This window comes from Polistes canadensis, unplaced genomic scaffold (assembly GCF_001313835.1).
Source record: "Polistes canadensis isolate GaletaPanama2010 unplaced genomic scaffold, ASM131383v1 scaffold_6, whole genome shotgun sequence".
In the NCBI taxonomy this organism is placed as follows: Eukaryota; Metazoa; Arthropoda; class Insecta; order Hymenoptera; family Vespidae; genus Polistes; species Polistes canadensis.
Window position 1 is genome coordinate 1793437 of NW_014569553.1, and position 17793 is coordinate 1811229.

Below are 17793 nucleotides of genomic sequence, written 5' to 3' on the forward strand. Positions count from 1 at the left end.
TCTATATCTATTTTCCTTTTTATTCTTATTCTTCAACCCTTTCACTATATATAATATATATAAATATATATATAGTGAAAGATAAAGGAAGAAGAGAGAGAGAGAGAGAGAGAGAGAGAGAGAGAGAGAGATAGAAAAAAAAAGGGAACTTGATCTTCTTCTTCCTCCTTCTCTTTTTCTTTTTTTTTTCTTTCTCTTTTTTTTTTTTTTTTTTTTTTTTTCTTTTATAAAAATACACCGTGAGATATATAGAAAAAACGTTGTTAAGTTAGAATTCGCGTTTGATAGAACGTGTCATCGTGTAAAAGTGCCAGTTTTTTCTTTTTTTCTTTTTTCTCTTTTTTTCTTTTTTCTCTTTTTTTTTTTTTCTCTAGAGATTCTATCAAAGTGTGAAGGATAACGTATATGTTGAGGAGAAGATTTGAAGAGAGAAAGAGAAAGAGGATAGATAGATAGATATTTGCAAAAGAGAGATAAACTGAGAGAGAGAAACAGAGAGAGAGAGAGAGAGAGAGTGAGAGAACTTGAGACGACGAACGACGATCGCGCAGAGAGAGAGAGAGAGAGAGAGAGAGAGAGAGAGAGAGGAGTGCGCTCGTGTTTGCTCCTCGCCTTCTCCCACCAGTTTCGAGAGACCAACTCACTCAGTCACTCACGATCACTCAGTCACGGCGGTCACGCGTCGCCCGTGTCAGATGCGCACCGTTGTGCGTTGCTCCGTAAGGAGAAGAGGGTGGAGGTATATATATAAACATATATATATATATGTATATGTATATATATATATATATATACATATACATATCTATATATATATATACATATACATATCTATATATATATATATAATATTAAATACATAAAATATACTTTTAGTCAAAAATAAAAACCAAAAAAAAAAAAAGAGAGAAATAATAAGTTTTACAAATTATAGAAAAAGGTAGAGAGAGAGAGAGAGAGAGAGAGAGAGAGAGAGAGAGAGAGAGAGAGAGAGAGAGAAGAAATATAGAGAGGGAAAGAAAAAATTTGCAAAGAAATGGCGGGAGTTTTGAGTTGTACTTTGCACATGTTACTTTGATCTTACCTTTCGCGATATCAATTGCATACTGGCGCGGCGTCTGGAACATAACGAGATAGAGAATATAACGAAAGAGAAAGAGAGATAGAGAGATAGAGAGACGAAGAAACAGAGAAATACCCGGACGTGAACGAAGAAGGTACGGTATACGAAGATAGACGACAAGTGCCAACGACGTCTGCTATTTCCTCGTCATCCTCTTCGTTTTCATCGTTGTTGTTGTCGTCGTAGTAGTCGTTGCATCTTATAAAATGCAGTAGTTCGAAGTAGAAAAGTTCGTACCTAACACGACGCCGAGGAAGACGAAGACGACGAAGACGACGACGGGTTTAGCCATCGCGAGTATATAAAAGGAGAGAAGAGTAAGAAGAAGGAACATGCGTGTACCTTAACCCATTAAGCATATAGCGGATGATGCGCGTTGCGTTCGACGGCTCCTTCCAATTGGTCTCTCTCTCTTTTTCTTTTTCTTTTTCTCACTCTGTCTCTCTCTCTCTCTCTTTTTCTCTGTGTGTGTATATGTATATATCTAAATGTGTATGTGTATGAAAGAGTGTGTGTGTGTGTGTGTCTTCTTGCACGGCAACGTTCGTTATCTGCAATAAATATTACACTGCTAGAGGTTTCTTTCAACCGGCTCGTTTTCTCTCAATCGTTATCGCGTGCTCGTTGACGAGATTCGCCTAAGAGGGACGAGCCTCTCTATTTCTCTTTTTTTATTTTTTTTATTCTCTCTCTCTCTTTTTCTCTTATTAACTCTTTAATTTTTCCCTCTTGTGTGCTTTTCCTTTTTTCGTACTGAGGAAAATAAGAGAGAGGTAAGAGGGAAAGAGAAAGAGAGATAGAGAAAGAGAGAGAGAGAGGGCATATAGATATATACATATACACTAATACATGCAGACACCCACAAACATACCGCATATATAACATACATATACATATTAAGAGTGTGCGACTACAGTGCAGAAAGTTTTGTGCAGTGAACGGTCGTTAATAGACCAGTGCAGCGGTTCTGCGGAAAGAGACGAGAGGAAGAGGAAGATAGTTAAATAGTGAGAGGAAAAGAGACGGAAGAAGGCACTATATGCGTTGAGAGGAGGTATCGCACGAGTGCCAGCTAAAAGAAAGAAAGAGAAAGAGTGATACAAGCACGATAAAGGGGGGGAAGAGACGTTTCTAAGAGAAAGAGGAGGACCAGACTCTGTGTTAGAATTCTCAGTGCAACTTTGTGTCTATGTATATGTGCATAGTACTATAGTGATAGGAGAAACAAAAAGAAGAAAAAGAAAAAAGAAAAAATATAAACAGGGTGTGATATATAAAAGACATTAAAAACATTTACAACAAGATGCATTTTCACGGTGGCCTATTGTTGACGATCTTTCTAATCGTTCTTTTTTGTCCTTCGACCCTACGTGCACGAAGAGTCGCACCTTTGATGGAGGATGATTGGGCCAGAAGACCACATAGAGCTGCCGGTAAGTTTTTCTTTCTCTTTTATATTTTAATAAAATTTGTTGAAAAAAAAAATAGAAATCTCTAATGCCAGGGTTATATCAAATGATAGGTAAAACAATTTGAGTATGATTGGTTATTTCGATCTCGATTAGTTATATTTTGATTTCAACATAAACATCATCAAGACTGGCGTTACTTTTCACCTTTCCTTTTAAAGCTTGAGAACGTTCGAAAATATCGAGAACGTCTCTCTCTCTCTCTTTTTCTCTCTCTCTCTCTCTCTCTCTCGTTTTTTTTTTCTTTCTCTCTATCTCGAGTTGAGAGACTACACTCGAGATGCTTTTACGTAACAAGAACCGCGTGAAAAAGGCGGGAAACGGAGCGATCGTAAACCTTGAGTCGGTGTCGCATGACACGCGGGAATGTATCGGTGCATTCGCATTCGTTCTGTCCTCACTCTCTTTCAAGCCTTTTATTTATCTCTCTCTCTCTCTCTCTCTCTATCTCTTTCATTTTCTTTCTCTTTCTTTTTGTGCGTGTGACGTGTGTTAATCTAACTCCGTTTGAAATGGGTATAGTGTTGCATTGATCCCTTACACGAAAATTCTCCTACTAAGCGTATCATTTAAACTAGTGATTTTGTCATTGTACTGATCTTTGGATGAGTTATTTGAGGTCCCCTTTGGAATCTCTTGGAAATATATCTATTATCAATTTAATTACAATTTTTTAGTATCCCATTTGTGAAGATGTATATGTCTCCAATGTTTAATTAACGTTGAATGATTAGTATATTGAATTTTTTCCTGACTTTTCGTGATAATCTGTACTTGGGTTAGTTTTAATAATAACCTTTAATCAATAGTTAATTGATGTCTGCTACTTTGTACTCACTTTCAAGTCTTCCATTAATATCACGAAATTTCGAATTAATGTTGAATTGTATGTTGTACATTTTTACGGTTTCTTAGTCAAAAGCATGGTTTATATTTCAAACAGTTTCTGTTAATGTACATCTCAATTTAAGTTCGTACAATAAAATCACAGGAATTTTTTCCCCACAATTAAATTAAGATCAATACTAAACTATGAAAATAATAATATTAGCCAATGTCAATAATATTAATTTTATCCTTTACAATAATGTATTTTAGGATCACGATTAGATAAAAGGTAATTAGGTAAAAATAGGCAGAAAAATTAAAATAATAAAAAATGCTATCATTTTGACACCAATCTAATACTTTACTCTTATTATATTTCTTCTTTGTTATTTGTTTTTTTTTCTTTCTTATTTCTTTTTTAACAGAATTTTATAGTAGTTTGGAAAGAATTTCAACAAATTCGTATAGTATATTCCTAATCTTTCTTTGTGGATAAGAACCGAGCGACACGAGACCGGTCGTGGATGAAGTAATGTGCCAGGAAGTAACGTACCGGTGCTTAAACACTTCGAGATGACCCAGATGTTAGAACGAGTTAATGCCTCTGCATATCGGCTTTATGAATTCGCGACATTTCTATCTCGTTCTACGAAAAGAAAATTTCTTCGACGAATTTTCTAACGTCTATAAAGGATAATTTAATCGATCGAAATGAATGTACTCAACGCGATACTCTTAAAACATGGTTACAATATAAAACGATCCAAAAATTGCGATTTCTCTTCTATGGTATGTTATTTTTATAACATGGTTTCTATTTAACACGAATTCATTTTATATAACACGAATTTGTGATTATTTTTATGGCCTTTTAAAAACATTGTTTACATATAATGCGGAACTAATTAACCACGTTTTATAGGAGGATTGAATATTCTAGTCCGAATTTATTTTCTTTTCAAGATTACTTTTATTGTTACATTTTGTAAATAATTAACGAGTCCTGATAGCAAATCCTTTAAGTGAATGTTAACAATCTAAATTTTCATTAAGAAAGAATCAAACTTTTCAAGGGGATTGAATTATTTACACAATTTCATTTGTTTTAATTTTACTAAACATAATTAAGAATACAATAAACATAAGTCATCACTAAATTTTATATTTTTCCATTAATATAGTTCAAGTAGTTCAAGTAAATAAAAAACCCTGTATGTGATATTTTTATTGTTAGTAGTTAAAAAAAAACTAAATGTGTCATCATTTAGATATTTAAATGCTATAAGTGCCAATCCTATTTGTTCTCATTGTCAGATAAAAAACAATTAACTGACACTTAATTGGTACTTACATTGTTTCCTACAAAGGTAATGTTGGACGTATCGGTGATATCATCTTTTAACGTTAATAACTATTCACACAGGAAAATATTTCCTTTAAGTTTTTTACTACAGCTTTTATATATTGGTAAGCAGAACATAATATTATAAACAAAAAAAAACTATATGTTTTAATTGCCCATTTGTAGTATTTTTTTTACAAACATTCTTTAATTATCGTTGTCATTTCAATCGTGTTCGCGCGAGTGATTTCGAATTATATGCAGAAAAGAAAAGAAGTCGCATACATTGTAGAAAAGTTTATGTCAACATGAGGAGTTAATAGGGGCTGATAAAAATGTATCATTTAACTCTCGTAAATGTGTTTTAAGAATGCTTTACACTCTGACTTACTGCGCAGTTAATTCAGATCGAATTCCCAGGAAATAACTTGTTCTTATTCAATAATTCGAAACAATCGATAATTCGAAATTATAATTATAGCAAATAAGTAATGTAGGAATTTTCAAAATATACAAAAAATACAAGATTCGTTTATTTTAATATATATAAAATACTAAACATTTTTCATAAAAAATACAATCATTTATTGGTCAAATTATAATAGAAATGAAAATATAAAAATTTATGTTGATATATTAAATTAATTGATAAGTAATGTTGAAAATTATATTATTCTGTATTTAAGTAATAAATACTATTTCTTGTTACTTGTACATATATAAACATCATTAATAATTTGTATGAGCAGAAATAAAATTAGTATTTTACGTCTGAATGAACAGGAACAACATTTTTACTATTATTTTTATTGGTATTTTTATATTAGTATTTTTCGTAGTATACTTATCAATAGTTTTAGATATAATAAAATACTCTAATAGATTCAATAAAATGAAATACTCTAACATTGTTTATTGCAATATAAAAAATATAAAAAGGTATAGACATTACTTATTGATCAAGTTAATAGAAACAACATATATAAGTAAAGAGTAGGTATGGTTACTTGTACGAGTGCTACCTTGATTGATTTCTGGTGGCCGTCAGGGTAAGTGTACGGCTACCTGTCGACCCTGATGATATCCTTATAAGTTGTCTCTTGTTTTTTGGCTATCCTTACTTACAGAAACGGACGTAAGAATAACACGGAGAGAATGGAATACCTAAATTGGTCATGTCTCTCTGCGAGTCACACAAGTTTTAACATTTACTATAAGATGAACATGCGTAGCTTTCGAAAGGGGATACCGTGGAAAGATTTCATTTCAAAGAGAATTCAGTATGTCGGCTTAATACCAAAGACGCTATATCACTACCTACTTCCAACAGTTTCTTCCAAGATCACCTTTTTAACACTTACAAACCTGTGTGCAAGTAAAGCCAGTGCTAATCTCAATTAGTCTTTATTACCAGCTTTTGCCGACGGTAAACGTCGTCGTCGTCGTTGTCGAGTTTCCCTGCAACTAGGCTTAATGTCTCACCACGATCGTATTGACCTCACACGGAGCAACATATCCCGGATATGGAACAACCGGTAAGAGATTATTGATTATAAGCTTCACATCTGAATATTACTTCAAGCAAATAAAGTGATTATAAATGACACGAGTTTTAAGCTAAACTTTTCGAGATTAACTCGTAATAATCAAGTTGAACATTCTGTTTTTAAAGACTACCCACGTAAATGGACCTTATTCACGTGTTTCTCTCTCTCTTTTTCTTTCTTTCTTTCTTTCTTTCTTTCTTTCTCTTTCTTTGTTACTCTCTCACTCTCTCTCTCTTCTTTTTCCTCGTTTCGCGATCCTTTTAACAAGATTCGCGGCTAATTGGCCGCAGCCACGAATACAACGCGGCCGTTGTCCGTTAAAGAAGTTTAGTAAGCCAATGCGTGTCTTTTAAATAGGTAAATCATCATCACAGCTCTCTCAAGCGCCTTTCTCCGAGGAACTAACTTTCAGAAACGAAACGAGACGGAGAGTCTACGATGATTTTAGTTCGTATGCTTTGAAATTTATTTATAGAATTTCTGTTTTGTACTCTTAGGATCTCTAAACATTTGAGAAATTCATCATGAGAATATAGTTAAATAATTTTTACTAGTTGAAGGTACATCTGTGGATTGGATAATTTAAACAAAAAAAATATTCAATAAAAAATGGAAAAAAATTATAAAAGGTTAAGTGGAACTTCATATATATAATCTTTCAAGTTTATATTTATATTTCTCTCAGTTATTTATGAACAGTAAAATTATTATATTAACGAATAAAAATTGGTTGCTAATATTAGATAATTCATTTTCTTTAATAAAGGATGGGGAATTTATTGAATTGGTAAATAAATAATGTTGTCATTTTTAATATAAAAAACATAAGTATTATTCATTTAGATATATAATATGATACTAACTGTTTAAATAGCAAATGGCAACTACTTATTCCGTACGACAAGTATACTCGTCAATTACAGCTAACTGGAAAATATATAAAAAGATTGCATGGAAATATTTAATAAGTGGAAATGTATTATATAATCACAATTCATTTGAATCGAAAGAAATTGAAAAAAATTGTTCTAATTTGGATCAAGTTATGCAAAACTTTACAAATCTTAGAAATTAATTAAAATTATTTAAATACAATCCGGATTGTATGATTTTATGATTTTTATTTACAAAAAAATTACCAACCCATAGATCAACTCTTAGATTATACAAATATTAAAACTACCTAGCTATAATTTTATTTTAGATTTATTAAGTGATATTATCAGTCTAAAAAATATGTACCTGACAAGGGAGAATACCTATTTGATATTAGACAATCATTTGATTTACGGATATCTTTCTAACATTATTTCATTAACAGTAGAAGGGATTTCGCTATTTTTTTTGATGTCTTCTACATTTGAGACTGAATAATTTATTGCATGTGATTCTATTTATCAAGAAATATAAACATGCAGCACGTGGTGCAAGAAAACGAAACTCGTGCTCTTGGGTTTGGCAATGCGTTACGTTCTTCTCGAGAAAGCTTGTCGATGGTTCGCAAAGAAGGACAATTTTAAATCGTCGACTTAGTTATTTTTAGATATCGTTCCTTTGTCTGCCACAGTGTTTGTACAGAGTCGTCACGAGTTTATTTATATCAATATATGTATATTCTCAGGAACTAAAAAAAGGAGTAGAGTAGTCATTTATAACGCAATATAAAAATACGTGTCTGTTATATTCTTTTTCTCTTTTCAATCGAACCCTTCAAATTACTACAAATTATCTAATATATATAATACGGATCTTTATGATTTCGTGATTTTTTATTTCGCAAAATATTACCAATTCATAGAATAATTTTTACATTAAATTATCAAGCTATAGTTCCATTTGAAATTTATTAATTTTGTCCAAATGTTTTTTAAAACCACACTTGTACTATTTACTATTACATTTTCTTTTTTTATTAATATAGAAATGTACAATCAATTCTCGACAAAAATTACGAATAAAGTTTCTTTTTTTTTTTTTGAAATTACAATCACTATTTTAAATTTATTTCAAATCATTGAGAGTTGGTAATTTTTTTACGTAATTTGATGCAATTGATGAATAATTGTATTAAAATGTTAACGATCGATGTTGAAATTAATATTGTTTGTTAACGTTAATTGAATTCTATCGTAAAAATCGATGAAAAATTAAATCCGTAATTTATTATTCCTTTTTATTCTCAATAAAATTCAGATGAAAATGTATCAAGGATTCAACTCGACGTAGTAGTCATTGTAATTCGATGCATGTGTGGGAGATTGAAAAAGAGAAAAAACATAAGTAGAGGGAATGGTTCACACGGTGTATACAATGCAACAACAATGCTTTTGTACAATAACAACAAAATAAAGGTTCCTTATTTGTTGTATTTTTACAAAGTTACATAGGGTATTCCTAATTTATCATTTGCAACGCAAGCTCATAAATTTATCTTGATACCAATTTGAGTAATCACAGTAATTAGGACTTGTGTTTGTAAGTATAACGTCTGGTAATTGCAACAAGTAGAAGGTCGCTTTATCCTACCTTGTGGTATATATCCTCCTCCCACTGTGGTTGTGTCGTATCTGGTCGCGATCTACTTTGCTCTGGTAATTGCACTCGAAGATTGAAGATCCGACTCGGAGAAAGGAAAGATTTACGGTGTCCAAGTGGCGTTTAATAGTTTGTAACCCTTCGTAAAATTACGCAATAAGAAATTTCACCATTGGCGCCTAAGATAGGATGGATACTTGGATTTATCTTGGATGAACAGAAATAACGATTAAAAATGTTGACGGTTTCTACCAGCTTGCTGCCTTTCAAACGAGGAAGAAACAAAGAAAGAAAAAAAAAGAAAAAGATAGAGAGAGAAAGAGAGAGAGAAGCAATTTTTATTTTTTTCTCTTTTTCATCAGCCTCTAACGTTTCCCTAATAAAACTTGTTAGCGTGCCGTAAACGCTGAGAACATCCAGACGAAGTACAAATACGTTTGACGACTAGCGGTACCTTCCTTTAATCTCTCTCTAAACACAACCATACTTATTCATTTTTTTGAACTTTTATTTCACGATCGAGATCAGAGAAATTCACAGTATTAAAAAAAAGAGGAAATCTAGGATATGTAATGTTTATCAGAATACAGTAGTGTTACTCATCTTTCACGTGTTTTTTCATTCATTCATTCATTAAGCTCAATTATAAAATGGAAAACTTTTCGATAATTTGATTGTTCAAAATTGATCCGTTTAATTAAGAAAAAGAAAAACAAATGAATAAAGTATTAGAGAGAAAAAATGTTCAATCGAATAATTCTGTAGCCTCTAACGTCACAGATTAATGTACGGCGCCTGTTGTATGACAAAACGAGGATATAGCCGTCGAGAAGAAAGTCCTTGCTTGCGTTCTTGCTAGATTTATGCCTTCGTACATAAACGTACGGGCGGAGAGAGAAGGTCTTCTCTGAGAATCTCGAAGAGTCACAGGCAGGGCAGCTGTCTCTTTCCACGATGTTCATTTAAATGCACCACGATGCAAACGATCCGAAGTTAAAAGACCTGAGAATTCACCGAGAGTTTCATTAAAAGGAATAAATACAACAAATAAGAGCTTCGTAATTTTAGAATGATGAAGTTTAAAGCTACGTCCCTTTCACCTTACCCCCTCTCCAGATTCTAATCGGTTTTTTTTTGTCTCTTTCTGGTCTACTGTTAGTTAACTAGGGACTTTATATTAGATTAGGGCAGGAATAATTACGATTTCTAAAGATCGTATCTTAATATTTCTATTTCTTCAGGTGTCAATAGACACCTTTTGAAATTTGTCTAAAAATAACGTTAAACAGAGAGAAATTAGTTTTTAACAATTATTTCCAAGATATTTGTATTCGAACGTCAAAAAAATTGATCGAAATAGTTATGCAGAAAAAAAAATTAATCTTAAAGATGTATATGAATTAAATGTTGAACAATTATTGAATTTACAGTTCCTTTGTAAACTCACGGTATGTTTTACATTTTAATGATGGCATATAAATTATTATTACCAATGTCTAAAGAATGTCTGCTGCTTAACGTCTTCACAATCAATTTAAACTTATACAATTAAGTCGAGAGAATTTATAGTTTTGTTGTTGTTGGTATTATTAATTGAACAACTTAAATTCCAGAATATTGAATAGTAAAAACGATAATATATTCTACTCGTTACAATGGCGTATTACACATTATCCACAACTAAATAAAATCTAAAGATAAAAATCAGTTGTCATTATGAATTAGTAAAGACGACCGTAATTATTTCTGCACCCCAAACTAATATTTAAAACGTAAAATAAAGATTTATCTATACGTCCACATTTAATTCTACAATTTAACTTCACCTTTTATTTACCTACCTATATTTATCTACATACAAAAAATAGTCCTTTTGTTTGTTGCAACTAGAGTTGAGATTTATTAGTATAGTACGTGTAGAGTACCTAGTCTGAGTCGAAATACATCCGATCTCGACCACACCTCTTATCGTATGGGAAGTAATAGAAACACACGAATTGCATCGTATATCCTGCCGTGCCCCATCCGGTTAGAATGGAACACTTAACAAAACCATTTATCATCGTACACTATAACTTCAGTGTCAACGAATTCTCAATCGATCTAACTACCATTTAACTAATGTTTTTTAAAGAGATAGGATGTTAAGAGAAGAAGATTGAAGAAAACAGTAAAAAGCAAAGAAATTGCAGTAAAGGTGCTGAGTCGTTTTGTGTCTGCAGTCCGTCTAAATATATACATAGTGTCTTCTCCTCTTCCAAGACTGAGAAGATGTAGCTTTTCATTTGCACAGAGACAGAGATACACAAACGTTAAAAGAAAGAAAAAGAAAAGGAGAGAGAGAGAGAGAGAAAATAATACAAACCAATTTTCACCTTCGTTATACTTTTTTTAAACTTCCGTTGAAAATCACAAGTGTGATTCAGCTAACTAATTAGAGTGTTAAACCAATTGAATTGTTCGAGACATTTATATGTGATTACAGTAAAAATGAAAACAAAGTATTTATAAATGTTATCATGAGATTGGTTTTATTCAGTACTTTTTTTTCTTTTCTTTTAAATTGAGTAGAGTATATTTAATTTGAAGATTTTAATTACAAGAAACATGATTTATTTCTCGTTGTTGTTTTACAATGTAATGGCTTATTTATTATAGTATTAAGCGTAATTAATATTTTTTAAAAAATGTTGTTATATTGTTTATTTTTAAGATTAAAATGAAATTTTGTAGTTTTAAGGTATAATATCACTTTAATCAAAAAAATAAAATGCGATTTTTGGAAATTTGTTTCTCTAAAGTTAGAAAAATTATTAACATATATTTTATTTTTTTATTTTATCTATTGATTGAATTGAAAATGACGCGTAATAAACATCGGTGTACACAATAACTTCCTTCCAGGATGTCTGAAATAAAACAATCAAAAAGATTTCTAATCTGTGTTTAAATTGGCTATCGCATGAACTAGATTAAATTAATTTGGTAAACAATTTTAATTAAACAAATATTACACAAATCGATTTGTAATTATAGTAATCATAGTGTCTCTACTAATGATAGAAACAATATATTTACAATTAGAAAAAAAAACTAAAACGAATGAAAATGAAGCATTGAAATAGTGTTCAATTGTAACGAATATAAAGAGTCATCGGGATAATCGCGAAAAAAACCCACTGACTTATTGTTCACTGTATCGTTATATTGCGTTCTTTTCGAATATTAATACCATACGTCTACGTCATACAGATTGTCGTATGGATTGTCTTCCTCTTCTCTTTTTTTTTTTATTACTAGCAATAAGTGTGCACGAGAGCTTGACATTATTGCGTGATAGGTTTAAGCGGATGTTAAGTTTAAATGACTTTAATAAACAAAAATCGAATTATCAAATTCTCTCTCGTATGCGTTTTCTTGCTTTACGAAATAATATGAAGGAAATATATTTAATGTGAAATTCCTAATAAATAAATTTCTTGAAAAATAAACGTTAATCGCGCGAATGTCTCTTATTGGTTTATTTATCGTCGTTTGTCAAATAAAAGCCGGTCTTTCATATTATCACGGATTACATTAATTAAACTCAACTAAATTCTATAATTTTTCTTAAAAATCGAAGAGAATCTTTCGTAAATGTTTATGCCTGAGTGTGTCTTATTCTTGGATTTACTTTTATTTCCTCGTTATATACTTCACATTTCAATGATAATAACTAGCAATAAGAGAAGTAAAGATTCCTTAAGGAAGAGATTCAAGGTTTACGATTGAATAAAAAAAGATATTAACATCTCTAAATTACAATCTAAGATTGGCTTAGAGATTCTCTATCTACCATCTGTTGCTATGAAAGATACCAAGAATCATGTGGGTAAACATGTTTATTCGGAAGTTTGAGTAATGCGTGCAGTAATCAACTTTTCTAAAGGAATTCCGCGTAACTTGGTTAATCCACGGTCAAGAATGGTGTTCTTCGATCGTATGGAATTTGTCTCGACGTTGGTTGCTAACCACTGCGAAGTATAATACCGAAGTATTTAACGATATTAACAATTTATGCAAACGCGACGTGTTCTATTTGTTAATGAATAGAATTTCTTTTTGAAAAAACTAACACAAAATGAAATGAAAACAAAATGATATTGAAATTAATGATTAATTTTGTATATATTTCATAGGGTAAGTTAAAAAAACTTAAGAGATCCTATATCGTAAATGTTCAAAGAAATATATATATATCGGTTGAACGATCTCGATTCGTAACCTTGGATCGAATCGTTCGCAGTCTTTTCCTTATTCTTAGTAGCCGATCAATCGATCGATCGATCGATCCGATTAATTCCAACGGAGGTTCTCTTCCAATGCCTTGCACACACATGTATTATTCATTATCGACTTTATTCACGGCGTCCATCTTCACACCGTTGAACTCGTTCTTTCAAAGGAAAACTTTACAATACCTTGTCCTTTTTCGTTCGAAAATATTTTTCTAAAATATTCCTAAGTTTTCATGGGAAAAAATAACATTTTTTTTTATTATTCTTAATAATTGGCGTTATTTTTTTTCCATTGAATCGGCTAATAAGTGTGTCGGAATGTTTATTAGATTATAATTCAAATTTTAACGCCTGTATATTTCATTGAAAAAATCTTCAATGTTTTATAACAAAATAAATAATACTATATTATATTTTTATTTCAAAATATCTGTGATATCTCTTATATTAAAATAACACACACTTTTAGTATTATTTAGTGTGTGAATGTTACTATAATTTTATATTTAATATCAGTATTTTCAGTTTTACTGAAGTTTAATGAAATAAGTTAGTTTATTATATGCGCTTAAATTTCGATATAAAACAGTAGAAACTGTTTCAAATAGAAACCATGCTTTTGAGAGACTGTTAGCGTACAAGTTACCTACTAATGCACATCTTAATATTGTTTTGAAAAATTTCTTAATAACACGAAAGCTTTTGAAATCGCTCGAATCGAATGAATTTCTGTTTCGTATCGTTCAGTTGCAAATCGATCTATTGAATCGAAACATTCGGCTGCAGAATACATCAGTAAAGATACGACATAACAAATCTCGGTTAACGTAACTCAGTTTCAGACTTCTTTTTGTTTACTGGGATTTGTTCTCTGAAGAGAAATAATTCTTGATCATTCTGTAATGATCTATGATTTAAGTATAATAAAAAAAGGGTGCATCATTTATATTTTTTCCGTTGATCAGAATAAAAAAATGCTAGATGATGAATGAATTGAACATAAAAGAAAAAGATAGATGGTGGATTGGTTGTATGCAGATAGAAGAGTCTCATTCATTTCTTGGGTCCTCTATTATTATACTTATTGTTATTTATACATGCTTATATATGTTCATTCCTTAGGTAAGTATCATAAGCTTAGGAGAAGGCAGCTTGCTCATCGTAACCAATGCTTATCAGTTGGAGCTTGAAGTAAGGAGGGATCGGTCGAAAGGCTTGGCCAATATGAATGCATCGCATTACGCGTGCACTGACTTAAAGCCACAGCCGCAAGGTCGGCATTTCTGACGCGGGCATGACATCACGTAGGCGTACACGATAGAATATGTCGCGAATATGTCGTGCTTGCTTTAAATGTATAGACTTTTAGTCTTCAAATCAAATGTTTATTCTATATAATCGTCCGTTAGATAGGTACACCCAGTTTATTGTTTCATTGATATAGAAAAATTTCAAACAAGTTGATACGTTCATTAATGTTACATTTTTCTTTTTATTTTTGTTTTAATTTCATTTCGAATTCTTTACTTAAAAGTATATTACATACAAATAATTGAAATTGTCTTTTTTTTTAATAGTACTTTTAAAGAATATTTGAAGAATTTAATCATTTGCCAATATTTCGAATATTATCTAAGTTATTAAAATTTTAAACGAACGCGGTAGATAATATAAGGGACTATGTTATATCAGACATTGACGTGGTATTTTCTTTTTACATTATTTTTTTTTCAAATTGGTGTAGTATATATATATATATATCTCGGGAATTACAGAATCGATTTTAATTAAATTTACATCATATTTTCTTTATACTATTATTTACAATGTAGCATAGGATTAAAGAAACATTGACTACTTTGAAATCTCGTAAAAAGGTGTCTGTCTTTGAGGAAAAATTGTTTTAGCTATTAGAATTTTTCTCCTACAATAGTGCAACACTCTGTATAGATAAAGAACAAACTTAAAATATCTAATACTGATCAAGCTACGTATAAGGAAAAATACGGCAAAGCGATCATTCTAAATTTTTATTTATTTTAAAGTAAAACATAAATGAAGCAAACAATTGTTAACATTATATCCAATTTCTTTAATTGATCATTTTATCGAATTGTGTATTGTAATTAATACAATAGTCAACAGAAATCTAAATTTATTTCAAGAGAGTCGTTGTCACATGATAGCATAATCTGCCAAAATGGTTGCCCGATCAAATTTTGTAACTTTGATCACTATATCTTTCTTCTCTTATACAATGTTCAGATAATTTCATTGTATCAAACCACCCTTATATCAACTTACTCTGATTTCTTGTAGTACATCAATTCTAACATTAAGAAAACTTCATTTTTATGTTTTTTTTTTTTAATTTCTCTTTCCTCTTTATCGAAGATTAAAAAATTGGAAAAATTAGGTAAATTGTTTTAGGTTGTGGAACGCGATGGAATAACCAGAAAGATAGGGCTTTTATTTTCGGACGTTTTTGTGTTTAACGTAGAGCGCATTCTATGCTTTACGCACGCCGACGCTTTTACTATAAAGAGCGGAACGCGTGACGGCTAAATCCTTCGCGATCATTCGAGTTATTTAACACGACCAGTCGGGCAGATGCAAGACTGAGGAAAGAGCGAGAGTATTAATGTTGACTCTAAAGTACGATGACTGACGACCCCGTAGTCTCTCAGACCCTTCACGGTATAAGAAAGAAAGAAAGAATAAGAGAAAGAGAGAGAGAGTGTGAGAGAGATGGAGAAGTTTACAACAAGTACAAAATTACAAGGAATCTCTGAGTTGGTGCCCCCGATTTATTAGCATTTGTAAGAAACGAAATGGACTCTCTCTTCTCTTTCAGGATTTCCTTAAGAAAATTCGAGCGAATTGATGATGATTGCGTGATTTCTTTATAAAAATGATTTCCAAGAAAGAGGAATGAAAATGTGTATGACGTGGTAATCAACATCTTGATTAAAAGATATTAAGGTACGCTTTACGATATAGGGTAACGGCACTGAATATGAAAGCTCCTTATTGTTTGATTCATTCATTTTTATGTATATTTAAGCATGTAAAATTACATGTAAAATATAGGTACTAAATACAATTTCAATCTGATAATTTATTAATATGAAAATTATCAACTCGAAGTTATAATTGGTCAGGAAAGTTGAAACAAATGTATTTTAGTTTAAATAATTTTCAATATTAGTAAATTATATTAGAATGTTCGATTATTAATTAATTCAAGGAAATGTATATTAGAGTTATAAAACATGGAATATGCAGTTACGAATGATGCACACTTTATACAATTTTTAAGAATGTTTACACTGATTTAGAGATACAATGCTGTATTACGACCATAATATATAATTAATATATAATAATATAAGTATAATATATATTTCTGCAGCATCGCAGTCTTTCCTCGTAGAAATATTATAATGTCTCATATTCGGTACAGTTATTCTACTATTGTTTTCAACGAAAATCTAAGTCTTTAGAAATAGAAATGAATAATTTGTTAACACTTAGAGACAATTTGAATAAATTTCAAGTTTAACGATGCTGCCACGCGAATCTATAAAAATCTTTAAGCAGCATGATTTTTGATTATTGTGATGTGATATAATTCATCGATATAGGATAGCACCCTTATTATTTTACCTTTTGTTCATATGAAAATATATATATTTCTCATGTTAATTGGAGCTTTACTTTCTATTACTAAGAGCAAAGATGAAGATCGGCGTTTCTACTTTAGTTTTATTATGCGAAAGGTATACCACGTAAGATGTACACGTCCAAGTAGTAGGGGTAGTGCACTGGCCCGTACCGCCCGAAATACACAGGACAACCGACTCTCTGATACCAAGTAACGCATTCTACGAGTGGCAGAAGAGAACCATGAGGTTTCTCTTTCGGCCGTTTGCTCTTCAACCGTGACTCTTCTTCTTCTTCTTCTTATTATTATTATTTTTTCTTTCATTTTCTTTTCCTTCTTCATCTTCATCTTCTTCTTTTTCTTCATCTTCTGCTTCTTATTCAGCCAGGCCTGTAGCCAAGAGAGAGTATCGGTAGCAAGGATCTGACTATGACGTGTTCTACGTGCAAATATATACCTACTCCAAGTTTTCTCATGATAGACGTGGTTCATGCTGATCAATATCATCGCTAAGTCACCCAATGATGACTAAGCTAAAGTAACTTATTATTCTATAGATCATCTTTATGATCGTGACAGATAGAGAAAAGACTGTTAGCATTGGGCAAAAGTATTTATTTCTTTCCATTCTTTTTTTCTTCATCTTAAGAATATATTAAACTCGATTTTATAGTTAGAAGTAGGAAAAGCAAACTTGTATTTACTGATATATCGAGAGACATAGACACATACTAATATGTAGTTGATAAACTTGAGAAGAGAATATTAGACTCAGTGCTTGTGCTACCGCTATCATTCGTAATTCATGGCAATTTCATGCACTGTGATTTTCATTCCAATGGTTTATATACTAAAGAAGACTAACAGTCTTACTACTTGACCAATCTTTGGAAATCGGTCATCTTTGTTGTTTTATGATACCTGCCGTGAATTGTATATTTTGTTAGAAACATATTTGAGAACTAAATCGTCTAATAATATTCTCTTATGATAATAAGGTATATGTAT

At 31.2% G+C, this 17793-nt stretch overlaps 1 protein-coding gene across 7 annotated transcripts in view; it reads left to right on the top strand.

The window, feature by feature from the left end:
* Positions 1–519: 519 nt before the first annotated feature.
* LOC106789462 (dorsal-ventral patterning protein Sog) overlaps positions 520–17793 on the top strand; it is a 46583-nt gene continuing 29309 nt past the window's right edge. Inside the window, exons 1-2 of one of the 7 annotated variants that reach the window (XM_014753722.1) lie at positions 520–739; positions 2059–2556. In XM_014753722.1, coding sequence (XP_014609208.1) covers positions 2427–2556 — 130 coding nt within the window. In that variant the 5' untranslated portion in view covers positions 520–739; positions 2059–2426. Of the gene's footprint in view, positions 740–1881; positions 1897–1978; positions 2557–17793 lie in introns of those variants that run through there. The other 6 variants (XM_014753698.1, XM_014753681.1, XM_014753690.1 and 3 more) reach the window with 6 other exon arrangements.